We start from the raw sequence: 24,894 nt of genomic DNA on the forward strand, positions 1-24,894 counted from the left end.
ATGAAGGCCACTGAGCGGGGCCTGCAGGGAAGGCTCGTCCGCGCTCGCAGCTGCTCCCCTTCCCGGGCATCTTCCCCCCGGCCGCAGGATCGAGTCCTTCTCCTCCGCCGGCCCCGAGGAGGAGCTAATGGTCCCCCCGTCTGCGGCGCGCCCGGGATCTGCGCCTCCCGCCCCGGCCAGCGGCGGCATCTGCCCGCGCCCGGGCGCGCTGCGGACCTTTGGCCAGCCGCCGCGCACCTCTGGCCAGCCGCCGCGCCGAGTTGATCCGCGCGGAAAAGCCCTGGCCCCCGCCCACCGCGGGCGGGGGTCTCCGTCCGCTTCGGCTGCGCGGAGCGCCCGTCCCGCCGCGTCCCTCCGGCCTCCGCGCGAGGCACCCGACGCCCCAGCCCGGCGGCGGCCGCCCCCACCCCACCCCACCCCACCCCAGCGCACCCCTCCCTCCCCTCCCGTCTCCCCTCCCCCTCCCCCGAGGAGCGATTGGCGTTCCGCCCCGCCGGTCCCGCCCACCGGGCCGACCCTCTGCGAATCAGCGGGATGCTGTCAGCGCGTCAGTGTCCGTGGCTGCCCCGGCCAGCCCGGAGCGCGTCTTCGCAGCGGAGGAACCCCGCAGGTTGCGCGGCAGCCGATCCGCAGCATGGGGACTGGCGGCTTTGCGCGGCGCTTGTGCTTGGCTCTGGCGATCCTCCGCCTGGACAGCTTCGCCGGAGGCAGCGGGGTCCCAGGTAAGAGGCGCGCCAGCTGCCGGGCGCGCTCCTTCGCCTCTCCCCTCGGACGGCGAGGAGGGAGAGCGCCCGGCTGCCTCTCGGGATGCCGCGGAGGGGACGGGCTCCGTTGTTCGCGGGGGCGCCGAGGAGTCCCTCCGAGCATCGCCGGGGTGGCCCTCTGCGGCTCCCGCGGCGCGCCCCGGCCCGCGCGCCGAGGAGTTCGTGCCGGCCGCCCCTCCGCCGGGAGAGGCGAGCGAGCGAAGCGGCGCGCGGGTCAACCTGTCTAGACAGAAAAGTATAGGAGTTCCCCTCCGTCAATCCCGACCATTAATTACAGGGCGTATTAACTTGCACGTGCCTTCTCGTCTCCCAGCCAGCCTCCCCTTTCGACCCAACTTTCGCAGGGCGCCCTTCTTGCGTGGAAGGGATTCCGCGTTGAAAGACACCGGATACCTCCTTGACTCAGATCCTGCGTCTGGCAGTTAACCATTCAGGGGATGCGTGAAGCCATGATAACAACAGACTTGATTCGCTGCCTTCTAATCCCGGAGAGCGCGAGGAGGTTTTTCAGCCTGTGGTCGATTGGGCTGGGGAGGAAGCGCCCTTCCTTTCCCAAGCAGAATATCAGGATACCTTGAGAGATCTGTCCACGCGCGTGGGATTTTGATCCATTCTTTGGATGCAGAAATATGCGCACACTGATTTGTAAAGACAGGCGACCGTTACCCCAAGCCTTTAAAGTAAATTATATCCCTGGATGGTGACTTCCAAACTCGGTTCAAAGGTGCTGAACATTTATTTAAAGCTGCTTCTCTACCCTGGGAGAGGCTGCCCACTGGGTCTCTGCTTGATCCATTGGGCTGGACTTGACTTTTTTTCAGTTAGTCCCTGCAGGGGAGGGCTAATTCTCCTCCTTTCCTGCAACAAAGTGAGAGGACCTGTATTATCTGACCTCCAAGACAGCTTAACCAGGATAGGCACTCCATCTTTTAGGATACGTTTGGCAAAAATGAATAAATTCAAATTATATTTGTCTCTTTCTCTAAGAAAAGGGGATAACATCCCTAGAAATGGGTACAGGTAGATTGGCATGTTCCAGCTGACTCCTGGGCATTTACGCAGGTGACCTGCAGGCGCTCTTGGGTGGTTGTGAAATGTACCTTTAAGGAGGGTTTAGCTACATGCCCTTAGAAAGGGCTTCAACCAGGGGTGTCTGCAGGAGGTGATCAGAAAAGTCACAATGGGTCCAGCTGTCACGTCGGATGATCTTGATGGGAGCAGAGACTCTTTTGAGTCAGAAGTATGAAATTTAGGCAGTGGAGACAAAAAACATTGCTTCCTGCCTGACTAGATAGGAGCCCTTCTCGCTCTCGCTCTGAACTGGGCCCTTGAAATCCCCAAGCAAATTTACTCACCGTTGCTTTTGCTTAGAAGGAAAAACCACAGCAAATGTGGAAGCAACGAAAATAAATAGAAAGAAAGGCACTAGATCCATTCTCCCCTCTCCCACACACACACACTTTGATAAAGAGAAGGACAGACTCTTTCTATTCTCCCAACAGCTTTGGGCAAAGCATAGTATTGTCTGTCGCTGTATATGTCTGTGCTAATAATCCAAGATTCCCAGATAGTTTAGCCCAAATGCCTCCCCCCACCACCATATCTTTCCCTTTGCAAAATTCTCTGAGGTGCAGCAACGATATCTGGTTATTACTGCTGCCTCTTAACAGCTGCTCACCCTCTCTTCCTTGGTGCCTTGAAGGAACTTTGTTTTTCCACTGGAGCCTTTCTGCAACAATGAGTGTTAGGATTTCAAGCTAACAATCAAAGTGGTTCTCATTCAGGAGCATTTTTTCTTGAGGTCTTTACATCTGATCGGCATAAAATAAATCTACTCAAGGATGATGGGGGGTCTGTTGCATTCCCCCCCCCAATTTCCCTCCCCTCCCCCAGTCCATCAATAGTATAAATCAGACTCCTACTTTTGGGTAGCTAATTGCTAGGTATATTATTATTCATGGTTTCTCTGAGTCCCAGATGGGCTGCTGGTATTAAGTTTTAAAACAAAATGGCTTAAGGCTTTTCTGGCCGGGAGGCAAAATTAGCCGATTGACATTTCGGCCACAATCAATAGCTGTTCGCCACTTTCTTCCCTAAACACCAAACTGATTCCCATGGAAAATGCCCTTCCAGAGGACCAGGTGCTTCTAGCAGTATTGACTTTCTCTGAACAAGCATTTAAAAAAAATCAATGCTACAAACCCAAAAAGAAGATTGATGAATTTTCTTTTAGTTCTTTTATTTGGATATTGAATATGTTGACCTACTTCATTCATTATGTTTTCTACACAATATTGGCTTTTTAAAATAAAGGGTTTTTTCCCCTCAATATGAACAGTTATTTTTCCTGTTGAAAGAAAGGGCTGTAGAAGTGCTTAACTTCTGAACAATATAACATTATCCGTCTATTTTCAACACCTAATGGTGAAAAATATTCAGAAGGGTTATCAGTTAAAATGCACTGGGCAATAAACTCTTCCCTTTGTCGCTTTAAATATTTTGCTAAGAAAACTACATAGACATGTCCATGAAGTTACTAAGAGATGAATTTGATTCAGGGGACTCTGCCTTGATTTTTAAAACACCTTCTAGTCCACAAACAATACACACTGAATTATAGGGCTGGGCAGTGCTTTGGATTATATTCCAAAGATATACTTCATAATGTGCAGAAGTACAAATATAGCCCCTGCCTGCATCTCTTTAAAATAGCTGTGTCTTTTCCTGGAAGCACACAGCTCTCTTCAGCAGCTGTCCTGTGGGAAATGATACAGCTCTTTAGAGAGTTGCAGAGGGGGGCTACGTTCGGACCCCTGTTCATTCTGAAGCACGGTTTGGGAATAAAATCCAATGCCTTGCATTGCCCTGCTCCATGATGTTACATGGTGTCAACAGGGACTGACATTTGTCATTCTGAAGAGGATTAACATTATTTAGTTAGGGCATTTTATTCCTTTTAGTCTGACAGGTTCACACGACGGGTCACAATGCAAAGCAAAATGATTCAGTAGCCTGACGGCTAAAAACTGTCATCGTTGAAACATTTCGTGAAAAATACAGATATCATTTGAAAGATGAAGCAACGAAGAGATTCTAGAGGACTGCTGCTTTCATCTCCAGCTTTGGAAGATGAGACTGACCTGATCCATTATTAAACCACCCGACACTGAAAAAAACAAAGATCATATGGAACCCAGAAATCAATCATTTCCCCATTATCTACAGGAACAAGGAAAAAAATATTAAGTTTATTTAATTAAAGGTAGGAGGAAGATCCAAGGAACACCCGCACCCCAACATTCAACCTTAAAGAACCTCAAATAATTGGACTGCAAAAGCCCATCAGCTCTTCCAGGGCTAATAATGTTTTAGTTGTTTAGAGAATGAACTGATTCAGTGATTGAGCTCAGAGATACCACTAAGCCATGGTTTGGTTAGTCTTTTTCATAAACACCGGCTGGTGTTTGCACAAGCAAAGCTATTAAGTTTATGGCTTAACTATGGTTTCAAGCCTCAGTAACTCATGCTGGGTTTGCAGAACATGGTAAGCTAAAATTGCATTATTATAGTATATAGGTCATTCTTCCAGCATGAAGGAAAAGGATTAGCTTATTCTGGGCATCCCTCCTCATATTCTTCATTCTACTCTTCATTATAAAAGCACCAACATTCACATTGTTCTTTTAGAGTATGTCAGATTTACTAGCGTACAGTTTAATTGTAAAAGATATTATGATCCTTTTGAAAAGACTTGTGGTTCTTTGGGAAATAATATATTTCTTTATCTGGGGGCAAAAAAGATGTAGTAGAAATATTATTTATGATAACAACCCTGCATTTCTCCTGAATGAAGTTTTCCCCCTACATTATGTAAGTTTAGATTTGCTAAGAATATGGAAGGAGAGGAAGAGGAGTTTTCTCCTGCCACATCTTTCTTAGCGGAGGGATGAAGTTTGCCTTAAAGTCAGGGACATCCAGGGGCCGGCGATGCCTGTAAAACTGGAGCAGAGGTTTGATTTGAAGGTCACTACCTCCATCTTAACTTTTTTGATCTCCCTGTGCATGGCCATGGGAACATCTTCCTTTTAGGAAATTTGACCCCGTGGAATTTTGAGTGCATCTTCTGAACTCTTGCCCAAAATGAGTTCTGGGGCAGCCATGAGCTCTCTGGGTCTTAGAAGGCAAGATCTTTTGGGGTCTGTCTTGGGCCTAAAGGTGATTTCAGAACTGCAGGCTCCACTTAAGGCTTGGCTTTGCAGCATCCTATTTATTTTTGTGTAATTAAAAGGATTTTTAAAGGGCAGGGGGTATAGCAGAATCATATTAGCACACTGTCTACTCTGGGAATGAATAATAAAGAGTAAGAAAAATGAAAGAAGACCTATGAGCTCTCCCTTCTTTTTCTCAAACAGCCGTCCCAGAAAAGTAGGTCTTTGGGGGGAATAACCTCCGACGACAACAACGACGACAAAATGCATAAAATGTGAAGAGCAGCAACATCCTTCCTTATTACAATCGGTTAAGGCAGTGTTGTCCAAACTTGGCCACTTTAAGATGAGTGGACTTCAACTCCCAGAATTCCCCAGCCAGCCATGCTGGCTGGGGAATTCTGGGAGTTGAAGTCCACTCATCTTAAAGTGGCCAAGTTTGGACAACACTGGTGTAGTGAATGAGGGCTAAATATTTATGCTCCGGCTGTTGCTTGCAGAGTCCAGCAGTGCGCTGGTCGCTCTGCAGAAATGTGGTCTTGTCCAACACCTTGCCATGCAGCTCTTTACATCTGCGTACAGTTAGAAACCTGGGGAAGATGAGCATGGCAGGTTTTTTTTAAGGGACTCTTTTGACCATATGGCTGGAAACCAGGATTTTCCTGGGGTCACAAATAGGCCTGCTGTGAGTTGTCACCGGAGACCTGGGTGAAAGCTGAACTACGGTGGCTCTCCGGAGGGTGCTGATGCGCACAGCTTGAATCTATTAAAAGTGACTGTTCATACAGCGCTATCAATATATTCAGTGCTTCAGAGAGGCACATAAATGGAAGATCCTGCTTAACCGGGAGTAGCCTTGACTTAAATATAATGCGTGGAGAAGGACTGCTCGTGACAAACGGGAGATAATCAGTCCTTTCCAATATGCTGCTTCTCCCAAGGCATGGTTTTGCAGGTCCCTGCAGACAAATTAGGAGTTCTGGATACCAATGAGAAAGTTGTATGTTGTGCTAAACATGGCTGGCTACAGGATATTGGGAAGCAGCCTTGAGGATGATCGACCCATAAGTCTAGTTCAGTCATCCTGATTAAAGCAAAGGTCGCTTTAAACCAAGCATGACTCTGACATGTCTGTGGAGTTTCCTTAGCAGCCGTGGGAGGCTTTGCTGTCACCAACTTCCAAGGGATGGTTCTGACATCCAGTCTAGCCTATTGTTCTGTGATTTCCTAGTGGTCTTCTATCCAAGTTCTAGACAGGCCCAATCAGGCTTAACTTCTGGTATGGTTCAAACCTGACTAGATGCTGCTACGTGCTATGAGAAGAGGTCAAGTTATGACACCTGGGGACTTCCAGGATTCATCCCAGACATTTTTCTGGGAGCAATATGGAAGTGATTTGCATCCTTTCAGGAGGAACTCCCCAGCCTAGCCTGCCACCTAGGTTTTCCTGATGCCTCTCCATCTAAGTACTTACCAGATCCAACCCTCCCGAAGAGGTATTATTCAGTGCCACATCTGAGCAAGATTAAGAAATTTCACCCCAGCTATTTTCCTCTTCCCCCTCTCCCTTTTTTGGGCTCGTCTAACCTCTCTCCCTACTGCAGTCAGGAAAATAATGTTGTTTTCCTTACAGCAGTAGACAGGGGGACAGTCACTTTTGTGCTGTCTGCATTTTATACTTCCCCAGTGTGGACATACAGTATAAATGCTGATTGCCGTCAACATCCCAAAGCGACCATGAGAAAAAAAGTTTTCATGGGTTTTTCAAACATCTTCTCTTCCTCCCACATAAAGAAAAAAGCAAAGAGACCACAGTGGGGAAAAGGCAATATAATCAGGACTTTTCTTTTCAGTCTTGTATGTGGAAAACTCTTTGAAATCAGACAGATTTGGCCAGGTGCTAGGACTCAAAGCCTTCCTTTATGACAGCCTGATTTATTTCCAGCTCAGGAAATTATTTTAGGAGTACAGTGTTTTTCTTACACCATGTTTTCCCCTGCAACATCCTTGATGGGTAGGCTGGGGTGAGGGAGAGTAAGGGTAGGACTTTAACCCGGGTCTCCCCAATCACAGTCCGACACTTGAACCACTACGCCACCCTGGCCCTTTTGTGGTTGGACATTTACCTTCAAATATAAAATTGGCTGAAAGAGAATTACATTCGATGGTGCTTCCCGCATTTGTGACTCTTAAAATATACTGATTGAGAAATTATCATACACTTGGCATCAGTTCTAAAGGCCAAACTGTTAAAAGACAGAAGACATACTGTAAGTCTCTCTGACGTGGGGACAAAGGGCAAAGTTTTATGCCAGGAAGCTCTGGCTGACAAGCTAAGTAGAGTCAGGTATGGTTAACATTTGGATGGGTACCAGTAAGAAATCCAAAACCTGTAGGCTAGGCTGGATCTCGAAGGAACATCCAGGAGGAAGCTATACCTTGGTTCCAGGAGAACTAGACAGACTTCTCTTTGGGGTATCCATAGGGTATTGTAAAGATAATCAAGATGGTGGCCATGACAGTGTGATCAAAGCTCTGTCTTCTTTGTGTGTGTGGAGCTTCGACTGCTCCATCATCTTTACTTTTTACCACACCCTGCAGACATCTCTGCTTCTCTCTGTCTGCCTGTGTCACTCTGGGAGGTGGATGGAGCTGCCTCGTTAAGGGACATCCTTTTGAACATCCTTCCCAAACCAAGGAATTTTGTGTCATGGCTGTGGAAAATCCACTGTGATGGCAATACGAGGTTGGGTTGGGTTTTGCCTGGAAGGGTCCCTGAAACAGTTCACTTACACTATTTCCCTAGATAGGTTCTCCTCAAAGTGGTCGTGTTATTTTTCCCCCCTCCTTGTAACAAATGTTTTACTGCACAGATGCTGATGAATGCACAGAAGGGACGGACGACTGCCACATTGATGCAATTTGTCAGAACACTCCTAAGTCATTCAAATGCATTTGCAAGCCAGGCTATAAAGGAGAAGGAAAACAGTGTGAAGGTAAGGTTAGCTGCTCTTCTGCTTTGGCCAATATCCCCTCTACTCCCCCCCCCCCATTTTATTACTCTGCAAGTCCGTTGGTAAACAGCAGAATTCCTGAAACGATGAAAGCCATTGGCTAGCCGCTGGTTAACCTCAGATTGTGGCTGTTTATTGGAAAGATAGTCCCGTTGGTCCTGGTCGTGGTTGAGCATTTGAACTGCACTGCCTGCTTTCTATGAGTGGCTTCTCAAAAATGGAGCTTGCTTTAACTCAGGGAGCAAAACCTAGAGATTCTCTTTTGTTTAAGCATGAACTTGCTGGGTGCCTACTGGGCTCCCACTGTGCCATATTTTGGGCTGGTTTGGAGCATTTGAACCTCAAAATAATGAAAGGAAAAGAAGTCTACTCATGGATTATGTGCCTTTTCCATACATGTCTTGCTCCTGTCTTGAAACTAAGCTTGGAATGGGCTGTGAAGGGAAATACCTGTTTTTCCTGGTGTCCTCTGTGTCTGCCTATGATAGCAAAGGTTTTGTAGACATTGTAGAATAACCATGTTAGTCTGTGCTAACCAAAAATCAGAAGAGGCAGCTCATGAAAGCTTATGCCTTTTAATAAAATTACAGGTAGTCCTCGGGTTACAACAGCAATTGGGACCAGAATTTCCATTACTAAGTGATGTGGTTGTAAAGCGGGATGTCACATGACTGCATCACTTAGCAGCCTCAACCCCAGCAGTCCCTCTTGCCGTCGTAACCTCAGGACCATGCAGGTTGTTAAGTGGGAAGAGGTGGGAGTCTCTGTGGGTGAGAGGCACTACAGAGTGCAGGCAAGTGGTTGGGTGCTGCGGGCAGGTGGGCAAAAAAGCAACGGGAGGGGAGCGACTCCTGCCCGCTTCCCCATTGATTTTGTTTGTGGGAAGCCAGCAAGGAATGTTGCAAATGGTGATCACGTGACTGTGGGACACTGCAACCGTCATAATTGCGAGCCGGTTGCCAAGCACCCGAATCAGGATCGCATGACCACAGGGATGCTGCAACTTTGTGGACTGGTTGTAAATCCCCCTTGTTCAGCGCCGTTGTAACTCTGAACGGTCACTGAATGACTGGTTGTAACCCGAGGACTACCTGTAAATAATGAAATAATTAATCAAATTAAAAATTTAATAACATGGGTTAGAAAAGATGCTACCAGACTTCTTTAAATAATTTTGGGCAAATGCGGAGGTTTGTGTATTGTGCAACAGTAACATAATAATAATTTGGTGTCTCTGGTAAATTCATATACTGCACCACCGGATTGTCATAAACCCTGAGCACATATGAACAAGTTGAAAGCCCTGGTCCCTAAACGTATCTCTAGGGAACCAGGGTTCTTACTCCACTGTTGGAATTCCTTTGCTTCCTGTTTTTAAACCAGTCACCAATCCATGAGAGGTAGTTTGTTTCTTGAACTTTTCAAAGAGCTGTAAAGTATTTATGAGAAAAGATTTACTTATATAGAAAACATGTACATTCTGCTTCAGCAAAATCTGCCATATTTTATCCTCGATCATTGTATCTTGCTGACCACAAATTAAACATGAGTTTAACTTGGAATCAAAAAGACCAGAACACATCCTCTCTAGCAGCCTACACCCAGATAAGCAGGGATCAACCCCAGACAAACAATCAAGCAGAAAACAACACCCTAATCAAGGGACTACCAAGGAGAAAACCACACTCCCACCAACACTGGCAGGGCAAGCTACTGTATATAAACAGGGAGCAAACCCCACACTCACCAGCACTGATGGTGTTACCTAGTTGGGTGATGAAACGTCTGCACACAAACAGCCAAGCTCAGAGAGCACCAAGGACTCCACAAACATGCGTTTGCAGTGTGATGCAACTACTAATAAGGCAAATTTTTATTATTATGGCTGGTCACACAGGCAGCCAGATATTTAGACTGGATTTGGCATTTTTATCCACCTATCGAGTCCTTCCTGAGGACCTGGGATAGGCAGATGTTGCTGTTCGATGGCGTTAAAGGTATCATCGCAGGATGGAGGCTGTTCCAAGTAAAGCTGCCTTTTGCAATGGGCTGAGGGTGATTTTGTCAATGCTGATGGTCTTCAGGTGGTGCTCCAGATGTTTTGGGATTGGACCCAAGGCGCCTGTTACTCTTGGGACTACCTTTGCTTTCTTTTGCCACAGTCGTTCTACTTCTATTTGCAAGTCTTTATATTTTGTGACTTTCTCCAGTTCTTTCTCTTCTCTTCTGCTGTCTGCAGGTATTGCAATGTCCACTATCCAGACTTTTTTGCCTTTCTTATCAACAGTTGTTAGGTCTGGGGCGTTGTGTGGCAGGTGCTTGTCTGTTTGAATTCTAAGTCCCAGAGCACTTGAGCTTCTTCATTTTCTATTCCTTTGCCTGTTTTGTGGTCCCACCAGTTCTTGCTTGCAGGCAAAGGGTATTTCTGGCAGATGTTCCAATGCCCCATGGTTGCTGCTTTGTCACACCGTTGTTTGTGGTCAGTCTGTGCAATCTTCTTGCAGCAGCCGACTAGGTGGTCCACTGTTTCTTCAGCTTCTTTGCAGAGGCAGCATTTGCTGTCTGTTGCTGTCTTCTCGATTCTGGCTTTGTGTGCATTTGTTCTTAAGGCTTGGTCTTGGGCAGCCAGAATGAGTCACTCTGTCTCTTTCTTCAACTTTCCTGCTCTTAGCCATTGCCGGTCTTGTTGTGATCTGCTCTGCCTGCTAGTTTTTTTGTGTGTACTGGCCATGTAATACTTTGCCTTGCCGTGTCTCTTTTCTATTCCTCATTTGGTCTTTCTTATAGGCCAGTTTGTTCTCTTTGGTATTCAGTAAGCCTTCATGGTGTACTAGTTTCAGTGCATCTTCTTCACTGTCCTTCAGATATTCTTCCAATGCCCTTTTTTCTCCTTCAACTGTCTGGTGTACTTTTAACATTCCATGCCCACCGATGCTCCTTGGTAAGTAGAGTCTGTCAACGTCACTGCATGGATGAAGGGCATGATTCATTGTCATTATTTTTCTGGTCTTCCTATCCAGGGCTTTTAATTCAGCTTGAGTCCAGTCCATTGTTCCAGCTGTATATCTAATGACTGGAATTGTCCAGGTGTTAATCACCTTGATGGTATTTCCGCTACTGAGTTTGGACTTTAAGATCTTCTTCACTCTTCTGATGTATACACTACTAACCTTCTAATTGACTTCAGTGTGCTTGATGTTGTCAGCCTGAAGAACACCCAGGTATTTGTAGTGATCTTCTTCATCCAGACTCTTGATGTTATTTCCACTGGGCATCTTGATTCCTTCAGTTTTCACTATTTTTCCCCTGTTGATGGTCAGGGTGGCACATTTGTCCAGTCCGAACTCCATTGCAATATCTTGGCTGCATATTTGGACTGTGTTGAGCAGAAATTATATTTCAGATGGTGTTTTTCCATGCAGCTTCAGATCATCCATGTAAAGGAGGTGGGATAGCCTGGCAGATGTTTTTGATGTTTGATAGCCATGGCCTGACTTGTTCAATATTGTTGACAGAGGAATCAATGCAATGACAAACAGTAGTGGTGACAGTGAGTCTCCTTGAAAGATTCCTCTCTTGATGTGAACCTCTCCCAGTCTATCACCATTGACCAGCAACTGTGTCTTCCATTGTGTCATTGATCTTTACACAAAGCTTCTGATGCTTCTGCTGACTCCTGTTATTTCTAGGCACTTGATTATCCACTCATGTAGCAGGGAGTCGAATGCCTTCTTGTAATCAATCCAAACTACGTTCAAGTTGGTCTTCCTTCTCTTACAGTTTTCCAAAATCATCTTGTCAACTATGAGCTGATCCTTTGTCCCTCTGCTGTTTGGGCAGTTCCCCTGTTTGGGCAGTTCCCTTTTTTGCTCAGATGGAAAAAACTTGTTTTCAACTAGATGCTGCTGGACTGCATCAGCTACCACACCAGTCAGTAATTTGAAAGTTGTTGGCAAGCAAGTAATTGGCCTGTAGTTGCCTGGTGCTGCTCCTTTTGCTGGATCTTTCATTATCAGGTAGATGTTGCCAGATGTTAACCAATCTTCAATTTTACCTCCTTGCAGTATGTTGTTAAACTGCTTGGCAATGAGTGGGTGCAGAGCAGTCAGATGTTTCAACCAAAAGCCATACGGTTCATCTTCACCTGGTGCTGACCAATTCTTGATCTTCCTTGCCCTTTTCTCCACCATTTCTGCTGTTATTACAAGTTCTTTCATTTCAGCTTCTTTTTTATTCTTATCTACCTCCTTTATCTCAGCTGTATTCTTGTTGTATTTCTTTGGTTGTCCCATAACTGTGCCCAGAATTTCACTGTTTCTTCTTTGTCAGATGTTGACTGGTTCATTGCAGTCTCTCCATTGATGGATTGGTAGAAATGTTTCTGATTTGACTGAAATTGGAGATTCTGCCTACAGTGTGTTATTCGAGCTTCATATCTGCTGATCTTCTTGGCTATAGCTGTTATTTGCTGCTTTATTATTTCCAGTGCTTCCTTGATCTTCCTTGTTTCTAGGTGATATTTCTTGATCAGGTATTCTTTGGACTTTTTGTTTTTCAGCTTCTTTTCTTTCATCTGTTCTAGCTTGCTTGCATCTGATCTTAGCATGCTGATCTTATTTTCCAACTTGATCTTCCATTTTGGTGGTGCGCTGTTTGGCTTTTTTTCTTGTTTGTTGATTTTGCATCCATGGTATTCAGTTATAACTGCAGATGTGCTGTACATCACTTAGTTTCTTGCAATGAGCTGGTGCTTATATTTGATATTACAGTATTACCATCATTTAATACTTGTGCTAGCTGTTTCTTTGTAACAAGATTCAATGCAGGCATCCTTATTCTGTTGTTTTTGTGCTGTTCTGGTTGCTCAGTTATTCTTTGTTTCAATTCCTCTTGTTTTTTTGTTAGAGGCCTTTGTTCTTTCTGAGGAGAAGGCTCTACTATCTGAGCTACTTCTGGCAAGGCTTTGATTTCTTTGCCCTGGGTAGACCTTTGTAGTTCTTCCAATTCTACTTCTGTGAATACTTTATTTCATGTTATAAATCGACGTTGATCTGCTAGCCTCTGTTCTGTTATTTCTGATTTTGGATGTTGTTCTTTCCAGAAGTGGTGCATTCTTTTCAGATATCCTCTTCTCGTTGGACTTGATTTGTAATAGCAGATCATTATTTCTTTGTTTTCCATCTTTGTATATTTGTGATGGGTAAACAACTTTTCTTCCAGTAGTTCTGCAGCTGCTGGCCCTGGTTGCTCAGCCACAGTCCTGAGTCCTGTAGCCCAGTTGTCACCAGATGTCCAGGAACTAGAACACCTAGTACGGTCCTTGTTGACCTGGGCGATGACCCATCTGGTATGGGTTTCTGTAAATTATGTCTCACCATATTGTTTATGGGAGAGACACTCTTCATCTGGCTCCTCTGATGAGACTGTCCAATATGGCTGAACCTCTGGCATCGCTCTCATCCTCCTCAGAGCACGCAAGCCCCACAATCACGTCAAGGTAGTGCCTCACTTGGGGGTTGTTGTAGTTGTTGTTGTAGTTGTTGTAGTTGTTGTTGTTGTTGTTGTTATTATTATTATTATTCCTAGTGTTTTTCCTGCAAGTACAGGGTCCGCTTTTTGGATCAACCGAATGTTGATTATTGCTATTATTATTACTAGATTTTTATCCTACCTTTGTGTGTATGTGTGCGTGTATTTGCTCAACTCAAGGCAGTGAAGATATCTAATACTCCTGCCTCTTATTTTTCCCACAACCACCACCTTTGGTTTGGGCTGAGAGAGAGTGACTGGCCCAAAGTCACCCAGCCGGCTTTCGTGCCTAAGGGAGGCCTAGAATTCACAGTCTCTTGGTTTTCAGGCCAGCACCTTCACCACTACACCAAACTGGCTCTCAATGCTATTTGGGATGCCTTAACTGGAAGTTCCTGGGAAGTAATTGTCCCATTCTAGTTTGTCCTGGTTATACTCCATTTGAAGTACTGTTACTCATTCTGGGCACAATCATTCAAGAAGAACATTGAGAAACTGGAGTTCATAGGAGGATTACCCAGTTAATGAGGGATCTCAAAACCAAGTTCTATGAAGAATGTTTAAAGCATCTGGGATGTTTAGCCTATAGAAGAAACAACTGAGGGGAGATATGATAGCAGTCTTCAAGCATCTGAAGGGCTGTCACATAGAAGAGGCAGTAGACTATTTCCCCAAGAGCTGGACCCAGAACAAACGGCTTAAATCTACAAGGAAGGAGATTCAGTCTAGACATCAGGTGGACCTTCCTGACTATATGAGCTCTCAAGCAATGGAAGAGGCTGCCACGTGATGTGGTGAGATTTCCTCAGTCTTCAGACTCAGGCTAGATGGTCGACTCTTAGAGATGCTCTAATGGATCCTGAACTCAACAAGTTGAACTAGATGACTTTATGTCCTCTCCAATTCTTTTATTCTATGATTTTAATTCACATTTTTCATAAATGTATCCAGAAAAGAAATTCATCTAACCAGCCAATGATTTCTTGGACTCCTTTTAAATATCTGTTGCTACATTTGTGTTCTCTTCCCATGATATTGGACACTTTCTAGCATTCCTGAAGAGTTGGGACATATTACATGATTTTTCACAGAGACATAGTACATATTTTTAAAAGTAATTTCTTGTTCTCTACATGATACAACTTGGACTCTATGCTTTGTTTGTTATCAGTCCATCAGTTAAGTCTAGAACTTCATCTTTCATCCCTCATTATAGTAGCTGTTCAAACTCTCTTCCTACAAATATTAACGCAAACTTGGTCTGCCCTACATCAAATGCGGTGAGGACAGGTGCAAATAAGTCATAGAGATTCATTCTCTGCATTTTTCATATCTGCCGTAGTATTTCAAAAGCCTTTGCTTCTCCTATATTTCAGAATATGGTTACTTTTCATGATTTTAGAAATATGAATCTCAGAAAAATTTTCTGCATTTCTTTTATACTAACTTTATTAAATTTTAAAAACAGAAAGAAAAACTAACCAGAACTAATAATCAAAAAAGAGCAGAAGAAAAGAAGGAGTAAAGAGAAAGAAGGAAAACAGAAGTGCAGAAAGATGCAGAAAGATAAAGAAAAAAAAAGAAACAGAAATACAAAAAAAAGAATAACTTCCCACTTTCTTCACAGCAGATACAAGTAAAACTTACATTAAACTCTTACTCTAGGATTACAACTTAACATCCATTTTTTCTATAATCTATTAATTTTACTAATCATCAAAACCATATATCATAATTTCATTTTTTTCTGTTTCCCACAAAAAGTCCAAAAAGGGAACATGATCACATTTCAATGACCCATCTCAATTTCTTATTGTAAAGTTTTGCAAGTGTGGATTTGATTCTTTCATTTGGGGCAGTTCTCATTTCTCAAGGAAGCTCTCTTTCTCCTGCCCCTCTTTCTCCCCTACTGCAAGGTGCAGAAGCGTGGGAATAGTTGAGCAGACTCCACAGACATCAAACTGCATCCTTGCATTACGATGACCCTTCTGGAGTTTCTTCTCAATAGGATATAAGAGCCCCAAAAATTTTGGAGGAGAGGTACACGTGAGACCCCCTATATCTGTGTACATGCGTGTATTTTATCATATGCATTTATCCTCTTAATTAACATCCTTAAGTAATATCACCATTCTGGGTTAAGGTTTCAAATCCCTTTTCTTTTCATACCAGAACAATGCCCCTTTTAGGCACCCCTAATCAAACTGGCACCATTGCCACCCAGTGCAGAGCTACCTACAACATCTTTATACAGATCTGAATGCATTCTTCTTAATTTTGTGCAGTTTTTTACTGGTTCGAGGTAAAAAAACGGTGGATGTGCCAATGAAGTTTGGACAGCCTTTCAGTCAGAAATACTAGCAGTTACGGCAGAGTGATTTTTTTAAAACTTCCAGATCTTGACTTTTAACAATTCACTGTAGCATCCTTTTCTTAACAATGTTTCTCACCGTTGAAATTTCTGGTATTATATTATTATTATTATTATTATTATTATTATTATTATTATTAAACTAGTATGCTGCCCAACTCTTAATGACCCTGGGTGGCTCACGACAATAAAAGAAATGAGAAAAAGCCAGTTTTGGTCTAGTGGTTAAGGCACCAGATAAAATAAAGGTGGGATAATTAAAAAAAAATCAATTTATTTATTAATTCATAAATTGATAGCCTCCCCTTGCTTTGTAAGAGAGAATTCTCTTCCTTTTTAAATGTTCAGATAGCTGCATAGAGGTTGTTGAAGATCGTTGAAAGGAGACAAAACAACCGGCACAAGCTGAAATGTTAGAAGACCAGAGTAGTACTTATTCGCTATTGTCCTCTTGGCTAATTGTGAGCCAATCACCTTTTGAAGCTTTATGAACAACTTCAGAATAAAAAGTAATAATAAATCATCCGGCAGGGTTTCCAAACTTCTTCTCCTGTCATATTCACTTCTTTCTTATTCTAAATCTGTAAATAGTTGTACATAAATATTAAGTACGCATTCAGATTTCCAGAGTATATTGTCCTTAGCTTCGTATCGTGTAACAGGTGCGTCAACATCTGTTCACTTTGGGATTCATTGAACTGTACCATTGGCCCAGAGGTGCCTAAGCCTTTGCATGCCATTGCCGCTGAAATACCTTGCTGGTTATAGGTAGGCTGAGCCTGATGATCAGGACACAAATCAACCTGTACTATACGGTATTCTGGATGCAGAGCAATAAATGCCATGTCTTGGTATATTATTAAAATGGGCACTGGTCTGTCGCCTGCTGTGCTCTAAGACATGTTGGCAAAGAGGATCTTTTCCATCATGGGCAATTTGAAATAACGTTTGTATCCCATTCAGCAAAATCTGTAGCAGTGAAAAAGCTCTCTCTGGTCACGGATTAAACGTTGCAGGGAGCCAGGCGATTCTTCTGTACCAACAGCTCCTAGCAGTGGGGAGTGGAAGGTGTTAGCGTCAAGCTTTCTCAAACTGCTTTCCTGACACGGAGATGAGCTTTTGTAGTTAATGGTTTCAAACCTAAATGCTGCTGAGTTTCCACGGTTGGGGCATTATGTAAGATCCCAGGGATGTGTACCAATTTGACCCTCTTTCTCATTCAGCCTCCCTTTTGGAAATTCCATGAGTTTTAGAAAATGTTTCAGTGTGCCTTTTAGTCCTGTTGAAAGAGCATTTGCAAAACAGGATAAATAGACAGAGACGTTGTCCTGCTTCCCCCAGGAAGGGCCCTGAGCTGTGGCATCTGGTGATGGGATCGGAAGAATCAACGAGCTCCCCTGTATGGATACCCCTGGCACCAGGTTACTTCTTGCTGAATCCTGAACCACATCAGCTAGGCTGGCATTTGAAAGGGAGGCTTCATAGCGAGCGGTTCCCCACCACCAAGCGAAAGGGCCCTCCACCCATCCTTGTTCACAACACTTGGGGAAAAGTGGTACAGCCAGGTTCAAAAGGAGTCTGAAGGACAGCTGGCAGGGAGCAGCACAGCAAGAACTTCCTTTCGCTCTTGCTCTCTTTTCCCTGCTTTGCTTCATGCCCCTTCCCAAGGCTGCTGATCAGCTGCTCTCCAGGATGAACCAGACCTTGGAAACAGGGATCGGGGTGAGGCTCTTCCACTATGGAAAGGGTGTGAACTGGAGGGGAAGAGATGTGCCCACACCAGCCTAAAGAGGCCAGGATGTGACAGGCCAGGTCCCCCCTCTCTGGCGGGATCACCCGATTGTGAGAAAGTCCACGGCAGAATTGCTGCAGCTCGTGGCCTGCTCGATGGGGAAAAAACGACTTCAGCCTCAGAATAGCATCTTCCTCAGTTATGGGTCAGGGATAGGTAACCAGGGAATACTTGTGCTGTGGTTAGGCACAAGTGGGGAAAGGCCCAAAGCAGAGATGTTTGCGTATGCGCGCATGTGTGTGTCTGTGTTGTACATGTCATCAAGATGGCAGCCATGTCTGTGCAAGCAAAGCCCCACCCCCCTTTTTATAAGTGTGGCACAGTGCACAGAATGGAAGAGGGCAGGGCCATGATCGTGCAGCTGTAGCTAACGGACTGAATTTTTTGACCCTCTCCCTGGCCCAAAGCATGTTGGAAGAGTGAAGTATTTCAGCACCCTCCAGCCCTTCTACGGAAGTCGCCTTTGCAAGGCTCTCCTCGCTATGTCAGAGAGAGTCCCCAGTGGTCTGCACTTGAGCAGGCGCCTTCAGGTATGGCCCCTTTGCCCATTGCTGGTCTTAGCCTGTGCGCTTTGCAGGACGGCTGGATAGCAGGCTGTTTCACGCTTCCAAGAAGAATGCTTTGCTTTGTGAGAGACCTCTTTGTCTGGGATAAACAGGAGCTGAATTAAAGGACATATTTCCTGTAGCATTGGACGTGCAAACATCTGAAGAAAATCAAAACTCAATGAACGATTGCAACCTTGAGATGAAGTATTACCATCGTCAGATCTCCAGATCTGGTTCTTTTCATGTACACCTTATCCCCATTGCAACCCCCTGACTTGGTCCAGAATTTTTCAATATAACATTTCATAAATGAATTAAAAGAAACCAATAGATTAATGCAGTGACCTTTTCCATACTTTAAGGGCAGCTTTTAGACTTAAATGTTTGGAATTCTAACTTAATTGCTTTGCACACACCCTTGCTATCCTTCAGCTTGCTATCCTTCAGAGAGTCGTTGGATCGAATGGCTTGGTTCTTGCTAATTCTGTTTATTTTGAACAATATTATTTAAGAAACAAAAGTGAAAGAATAAACATTTCCTAACGTTTATATAATGGACGTATTACAACCAAAGCACATGTTTGAAGGATTTCTTAAAATCCAAAAGTAGCACGGAATTAAAATCAGTCATAATGCAGCTCAGAGAAATGTATATAGTTCCAGCTTTTGCTGGAATTCAGAGAAATACATCCCCCAAAACTGAATTTGTGCAATCTGGTCATGGTCAATTTCATTCGCTTCGTGCATTGTTTTAAAGTGTACATATAAAAATGTAAAATGTAATCAATATGTTGGCAGGGCTAGATCAACAGGTTTGCTCAGATAATTCAAATGGCCTAAAATTTCATGCTGAGAAGGTATTTGACATTAGATATTAATGTCTAACTAGACAACCCGTGACCCGCTGGGTCATCGTTTCAGAGATATTTCCTTACCTAACAGAGAAACAGAATGACCGAGGGCAAAAAAACAGTGGGGATGTGGGCGACTTGTGACTTGCTGCCAGCTTCCCCACTGATTTTCCTTGTGGGAAGCTGGCAGGGAGCATCAGAAATCCTCCCTTCCCTTCCCCTCCCCTCCTCCTCTCCTCTCCTCCTCTCCTCTCCTCTCCTCTCCCCTCCCCTCCCCTTCCCTTCCCTTCTCCTCCCTCCCTCCCTCCCTCCTCCTTTGTTCCTCCCTCCCTCCCTCCCTCCCACTTCCTTTCCTTTCCTTTCCTTTACTTTCCTTTCCTTTCCTTTCCTTTCCTTTCCTTTCCTTTCCTTTCCTTTCCTTTCCTTTCCTTTCCTATCCTATCCTATCCTATCCTCTCATTCTCCTTCCTTCCTTCCTTCCTTCCTTCCTTCCTTCCTTCCTTCCTTCCTTCCTTCCATCCATCCATCCATCCATCCATCCATCCATCCATCCTTCCACATATAATATAGTCTTGAAAATATATTTTCAAAATGGTGGCTCTACTTGGGAAAAACTAGATGGGGGAAGGATGTAAAGAACATTTTCCCATTCCAACTCTTTGAATTACAGGGAAAGTATGAATCTACACCACAGAGCTGTTTATTTTTGCTTAATCACACTTTAGTGCTCTTGCCAAGGGTCTACACGGATTGCTGGTTTTCTGGCACCCAATATGGCTTTATGTGGGGCTTTATTATTGTCATCTGTAGGAGCAGATGGGGCAGGGATAAAACTGTCTGTATGGGGAAACGGTGTGAACCAGCTAATTTTGAAAGGTGTGTGGGTCTGTGTGTGTCTTTTCTGGTAGACAATTTGTGCATCGGGCCGTCTAATCCAGAGTCAATGTCTTGGGTGCAGTTCTAGCAGTGACAGGTAGCCCGTTGCCTTCACCTGCAGTGTGGCCCAGTGGTAGTCGATGTGGGTGGCTTTCCTGACCCCAGCTGCTCTCCTGACCTCTGCAGCTGTTCTCTCCTGATGCTTCTTCATTGCTGGCCTGGCTGCCTCTCTGACTTCTCCCAGTAAGTCCCAGACCATGCAGGCCAAACTCCAGCATGTCGCTGTGCTTACATCACGCTGGCTGACTCAGCTGCAAGGTAGCGTTGGTTCAGAGGTGGACAGAACCCAAGAGAGCATCAGAAAACCTGCATGTCTTAGGTGCCTTTTTGGCTGGTCTCCTTCCTGCGCCGTGGAGGATCCTGGGCTCTTGCCAGGGCTAACAAAAGACTCCGTGGCTGGCGTGGCTGGAAGCTTAGCACGGGGGCTTTGTTTTGCTTTTTTAAAGTTCTTACTTGACTTGGGTTGTGTTTTGTATTGTGACCTTCTGTGATTTTGATTTTCATGCTTTGGAAAGGAACTTTCCTAAAAGAGAAGTTCATACTGGGCTAACAAAAATACAGATTATTCTTCATAGTAGTATTGCTATTATACTTATTCATGGAAACAATAGCGATAACAGTAACACGATCATCATAATCAGCTGCAGGTCTGGCCGCCGTGTCTCCCACTTCAGGAAACAGCTGCCTTGGCAGTTTCCAGAATTGGGTAGGCCCTGCTCCCTTTCTCTTCCAGCCCGCACCCCAGCGAAGGGCAACCTCAGCATAGATTCAAGTGCAATTAAAGCCCTCCTGAGGTGGTTGCCAAACCTGGAAGGTTGAAAGGCCTACAATCCTCCAGAAGAATCAGGGGTGTCCACAAGGTGTAGTCAAGATAGTCAAGATGGCAACCACAACAATGTGCCTGAGGCTCTGCTACTTTTGAAATGTACAATGCACATTAAAAAGACAGGAGGAGCTTCAACAGTGCTGTTGTGGCTGCTGTATTGACTTTTTTGACCACACCCTGCAGACATCCCTGGGGGAGATATTCAAGTTGTTCCTCCAGTGTTCCCTAACATTCATACCCATCTTCTGGGATAATTCAATACATGTTTCTAGAAGAGGGAACATGCTTAGGAACTGTTACACAGTTAGAAACTCTGGTTCAGTCACACAGATGCTGTTTAGTAAGTCTTCCCAAATGCATAGTCCAAAGCTTTGTATAGTCCAAAGAAGAATCTTAGTGCTATGGGATGCAGCAGTAAGTCTGATGGGCTGACCCCCAAAATACTAAGCAGGATCAGGAATGCTTAGGATCTGTATGGGAGACCCCCAGGAAGTCCCCAGATGATTGACTATATTGGGAAGTCGTCAGGAGCAGAGCTTGACTGAACTTTTATCTTCTTCTGTGTGTTTGTAAGCCTGTCCCTTCCGCAGTCTTAGCCTTCTTGCATTAGGCAAACGTATGGATTTGGCTAATCAGAGTTCCTATTTAATGAGGGTTGAAAGTACTGTCTAAAATGCATGTCACTGCACTGGGAAGATCCAAGATAAAGTCTCCATTGACCAAAGACCCCAACCCGGTTTTGCGTTGTTGTTATGAAGGGTTGGGTTGTTGTAATGGGGAGTTGTTGGGTTGTTATTAGGAAGATAATATGAACTCCCACTAATGTGCATTGACTTTAACCATTAACAGTTATTTTTAATGGCAGATATTTGTCAGACTGGTAGAAAGGTGGACAGAATGTTCTGGGGGAGGTCACATTATTTTGGATCCCTGGCAAGACAACTTCCCTCTCTCTCTCTGACCATGCCTAGCATTAGTGCTATTTCTGGAATTATTTTCAATTCTGAAAACAATATTTGTGCTCACATTTGGCAGATGTAAAGGTAATCTCACCAGATGCTAAATTGGGTGTCCCACTTTTGTTCCAGTCATATTAAAAATATTTCTATGCAGAGGCATTGCACGCATCATAGTTTGGATGGTACATATGTTACTTTACTTCCCACACATCCATATTTGGACACAGATATTTCTGCATTTAGTGAATGTAAATAAAACATGTGGGTTTTTTCACTCATAAGGGTCGTCAGCGTTTCTCTAAATGCCTTTCTAATTGCAGGACAAATTGTATTTGAAATATTCAGCACAATACAAAGTCAGTCCATTAAAAAGACTGACGACCTGAAGATTCTTTATTTTAAATAATTAAAAAACAAAAACAGTGAAATGTCATATTCTCCAAGGGCATTGAAACTGGTCACGTGTGCCTGTAAAACATTTCTGTGGTTCATCTTTTATTTTTATCTTTGGCTCAGATTTGTTCTAACATCAGGATTTCCATGTCTCAAAACTTCTTTGCCTTGGAAATCAGCTTTCTTCCCTTGCAGACAGAGAGACAAAGAGTGAACCCAGCAGCTTTTCTTCTCCTCTTCCCATGTGATCCAAGGAATTAATTCTACCCTCTGGGAAATCCTCAATGCTGATCTGAATCCTCAGTGCTGAGCTAGCAAAAGTCAAAAAAGGCAAGATGGAAGCCTCAGTTATGCAGCGGCAGCCACCATCTTAACTTTTTGACACACCCATACCCCAGCTAGCTGCATCAAAAAGTTCCTATATCTTAAAACTATTTATGTTTTTGATGCCAATCTCTGATTAATGGCAGACCTGTCTGCAGTCCTAACTTCTTTAATGCATAGCTTTCTCTCTGCCCCAACATCCCTTGGCTCGTGCATAAAAAGAAAGCTTCATGAGGAATTAAAGTAAGATTTTCTGCAGAAATCCGTGTTACGAAATGGAATGTGCCCGTGGTCACACGTTTATTTAGCGTCTTCTAGTGGATAGCTAAGAAAAGTAAGGTAAAACTGAACCTTTGAGATCTGAAATTTAGTAAATTAAAAGACTCATGTTCTCAGCTATATCTCAGCTGGATTTAGAGGCAAAACGTTGGGTTATAGTACACTCCAATGCACAGTGAAGTGGGATTTTCCCATTCATTTCAGGATTAGGTCTCTGATCTCTGAGATCCAACAGGACCATTAAGGATGCACTCATCCTGTCCAGAAGATCACTACTATGGTGATTAAGGCTGTTTCAGACCAAAACTAGCTCTTAGGCCAGAGAGAAGTTTCATCAGCTTGATCCAGGAATTTCTGGAGCTTGGCCACTATTCCGTGCTCTGGCATCTTAGCCAAAAATGGAAAGCTTGACACTGGCCAAAACTTATTCAACACAGTGGGATCTGAATAGCCTTGTTTAAACAGAGGGCAACCATTTTTACATAGGAAAAAACCGTGCCCTCATGAAAGGAAAAGTTGATTATTCCAATAAGTAATTTATCTCACAGCTGGCTCCTCCAGAGACTGTGGAAGAAAGTTCTGCAGCCTGATTCAGTGCCGTGATCATGATGAAGCTTTCTTTGTTTCCATTAGCACCACAGAATGGACCCCCCCACACACACACACAATGGTTCTGTGATTGTACTCCCCCATCACATTTCAGCTTTAACATCAAGAAACTGCTTTAGTTTTGCGGAACTGAGGCATTCCGGAGGCAAGCAAGGTTTTAACAAGATCATTAGTCTGCCCATGGTCATCTAGGTTCATACACCTGTAATAGATCTCCCAACCTAGCAAAGGTTAAGGGCCCATTACATCTAACCTTGCTAGATATTGTTCTCTAATTGACAAAGGAATGATGTTTCTCTCCCTCTCCATTTGCCTAATGGTAAAATAAGTTCAAAATGTGTCCAAAGTGGTTAATAAGGCATGGACCAATTGAGACAGGCCATTAAATGCCGGGTTACAACTAGTTCTAGGGACAATGAACTTTCCAAGCCTGACTATCCTCAAAGCCATAGCATGCTAGACAAAACTTGGAAAGACTCACTCCACCTTTTTCACTCAACAGGTTTCTGTGTACCGATAGATCAAATTGTTCATCCAAGAAAGATGGTAATGGGTTTATTATTAAACCATCGGGCATTAACCAGCAAAGTAGTCAAAAACATTTGGCCTCAGATTAAAAACAGCTCTTAAATCAGCTTCTCCCAAAATATAGTTTGGTTTATGAAGCCCACAAATACTTTTGAAAGTTGAGAAATGTCACTGCACCCCCTTTTAATGAAGATGTATATGGAAGAGTAAGAAAACAATGTGACGAGGCAAATTGGCCATCGATTAAAAGAAGCACCTCTTCCACACAAGAAGAATCTGTTGGTTAGGAGGTACAAAAATACGGACTCAAACTGTACAGCACTACTGATTGATTTCTATTTCATACCATATTTCACGATGCAGACTCTTAGGAACTATTTTCTAAATTGTGGTTATGCTCCTGAAAGCAAACAGGAATTTTTTGACAGACTGTGCCAAAGAGGAATTGACATACCTGTGCAACCAAAGCTTCTGTAAATGAATGATTCCATCTGCTTTAAATTGGTTTGTTTCAAGAGGGTTTTTTTATTTGTTGCTCATTTCCTAAAATACAAAATATAAGCGTGCAAAGGGCCTTTATATTGGCCAGTGAAATGCAATGGATATTATGTAATGATTAAAAAATCATACATCCATAACTTTCTTGGAGGGAGAACTTTCTCTACCCAAAGGAAGTCCTCAAAAAGGTGGGAGAAGAGTATCCCCCTGCCCCCAATTCAGGTTGTAACTGAACTGCTGTGGTTGCTTAACAAGATGAGATGTTGAACTGGAGCTGAAAATTGTTCTGCTGCACCCCTTGAGGATTTGTTTGGGTTTGCTTTTCCCCTGGATTCTCTGGAGGATAAGGCTAGAGAGCGGGGAAGAGATGGCCAAGATGACCTGCCAGTGGCTTGTCGCAGGTTTTAAGGATTGAGACTGCTGATGTTGTAGTTCAGAATTTGATCTCTGTATATCCACATTGGT

At 44.0% G+C, this 24,894-nt stretch overlaps 1 protein-coding gene across 2 annotated transcripts in view; it reads left to right on the forward strand.

The window, feature by feature from the left end:
* The first annotated feature begins 519 nt into the window (after positions 1-519).
* Positions 520-24,894, forward strand: part of SCUBE1 (signal peptide, CUB domain and EGF like domain containing 1) — a 200,010-nt gene continuing 175,635 nt past the window's right edge. For both annotated transcript variants that reach the window (XM_088151777.1, XM_088151848.1), the window contains exons 1-2: positions 520-722; positions 7,846-7,968. In XM_088151777.1, coding sequence (XP_088007903.1) covers positions 635-722; positions 7,846-7,968 — 211 coding nt within the window. In that variant the 5' untranslated portion in view covers positions 520-634. The remainder of the gene's footprint in view (positions 723-7,845; positions 7,969-24,894) is intronic.

Source organism: Python bivittatus, unplaced genomic scaffold (assembly GCF_059951505.1).
Source record: "Python bivittatus isolate LINGU-HERP-01145 unplaced genomic scaffold, Pbiv_v1 ctg000010_np1212, whole genome shotgun sequence".
Lineage (NCBI taxonomy): Eukaryota > Metazoa > Chordata > Lepidosauria > Squamata > Pythonidae > Python > Python bivittatus.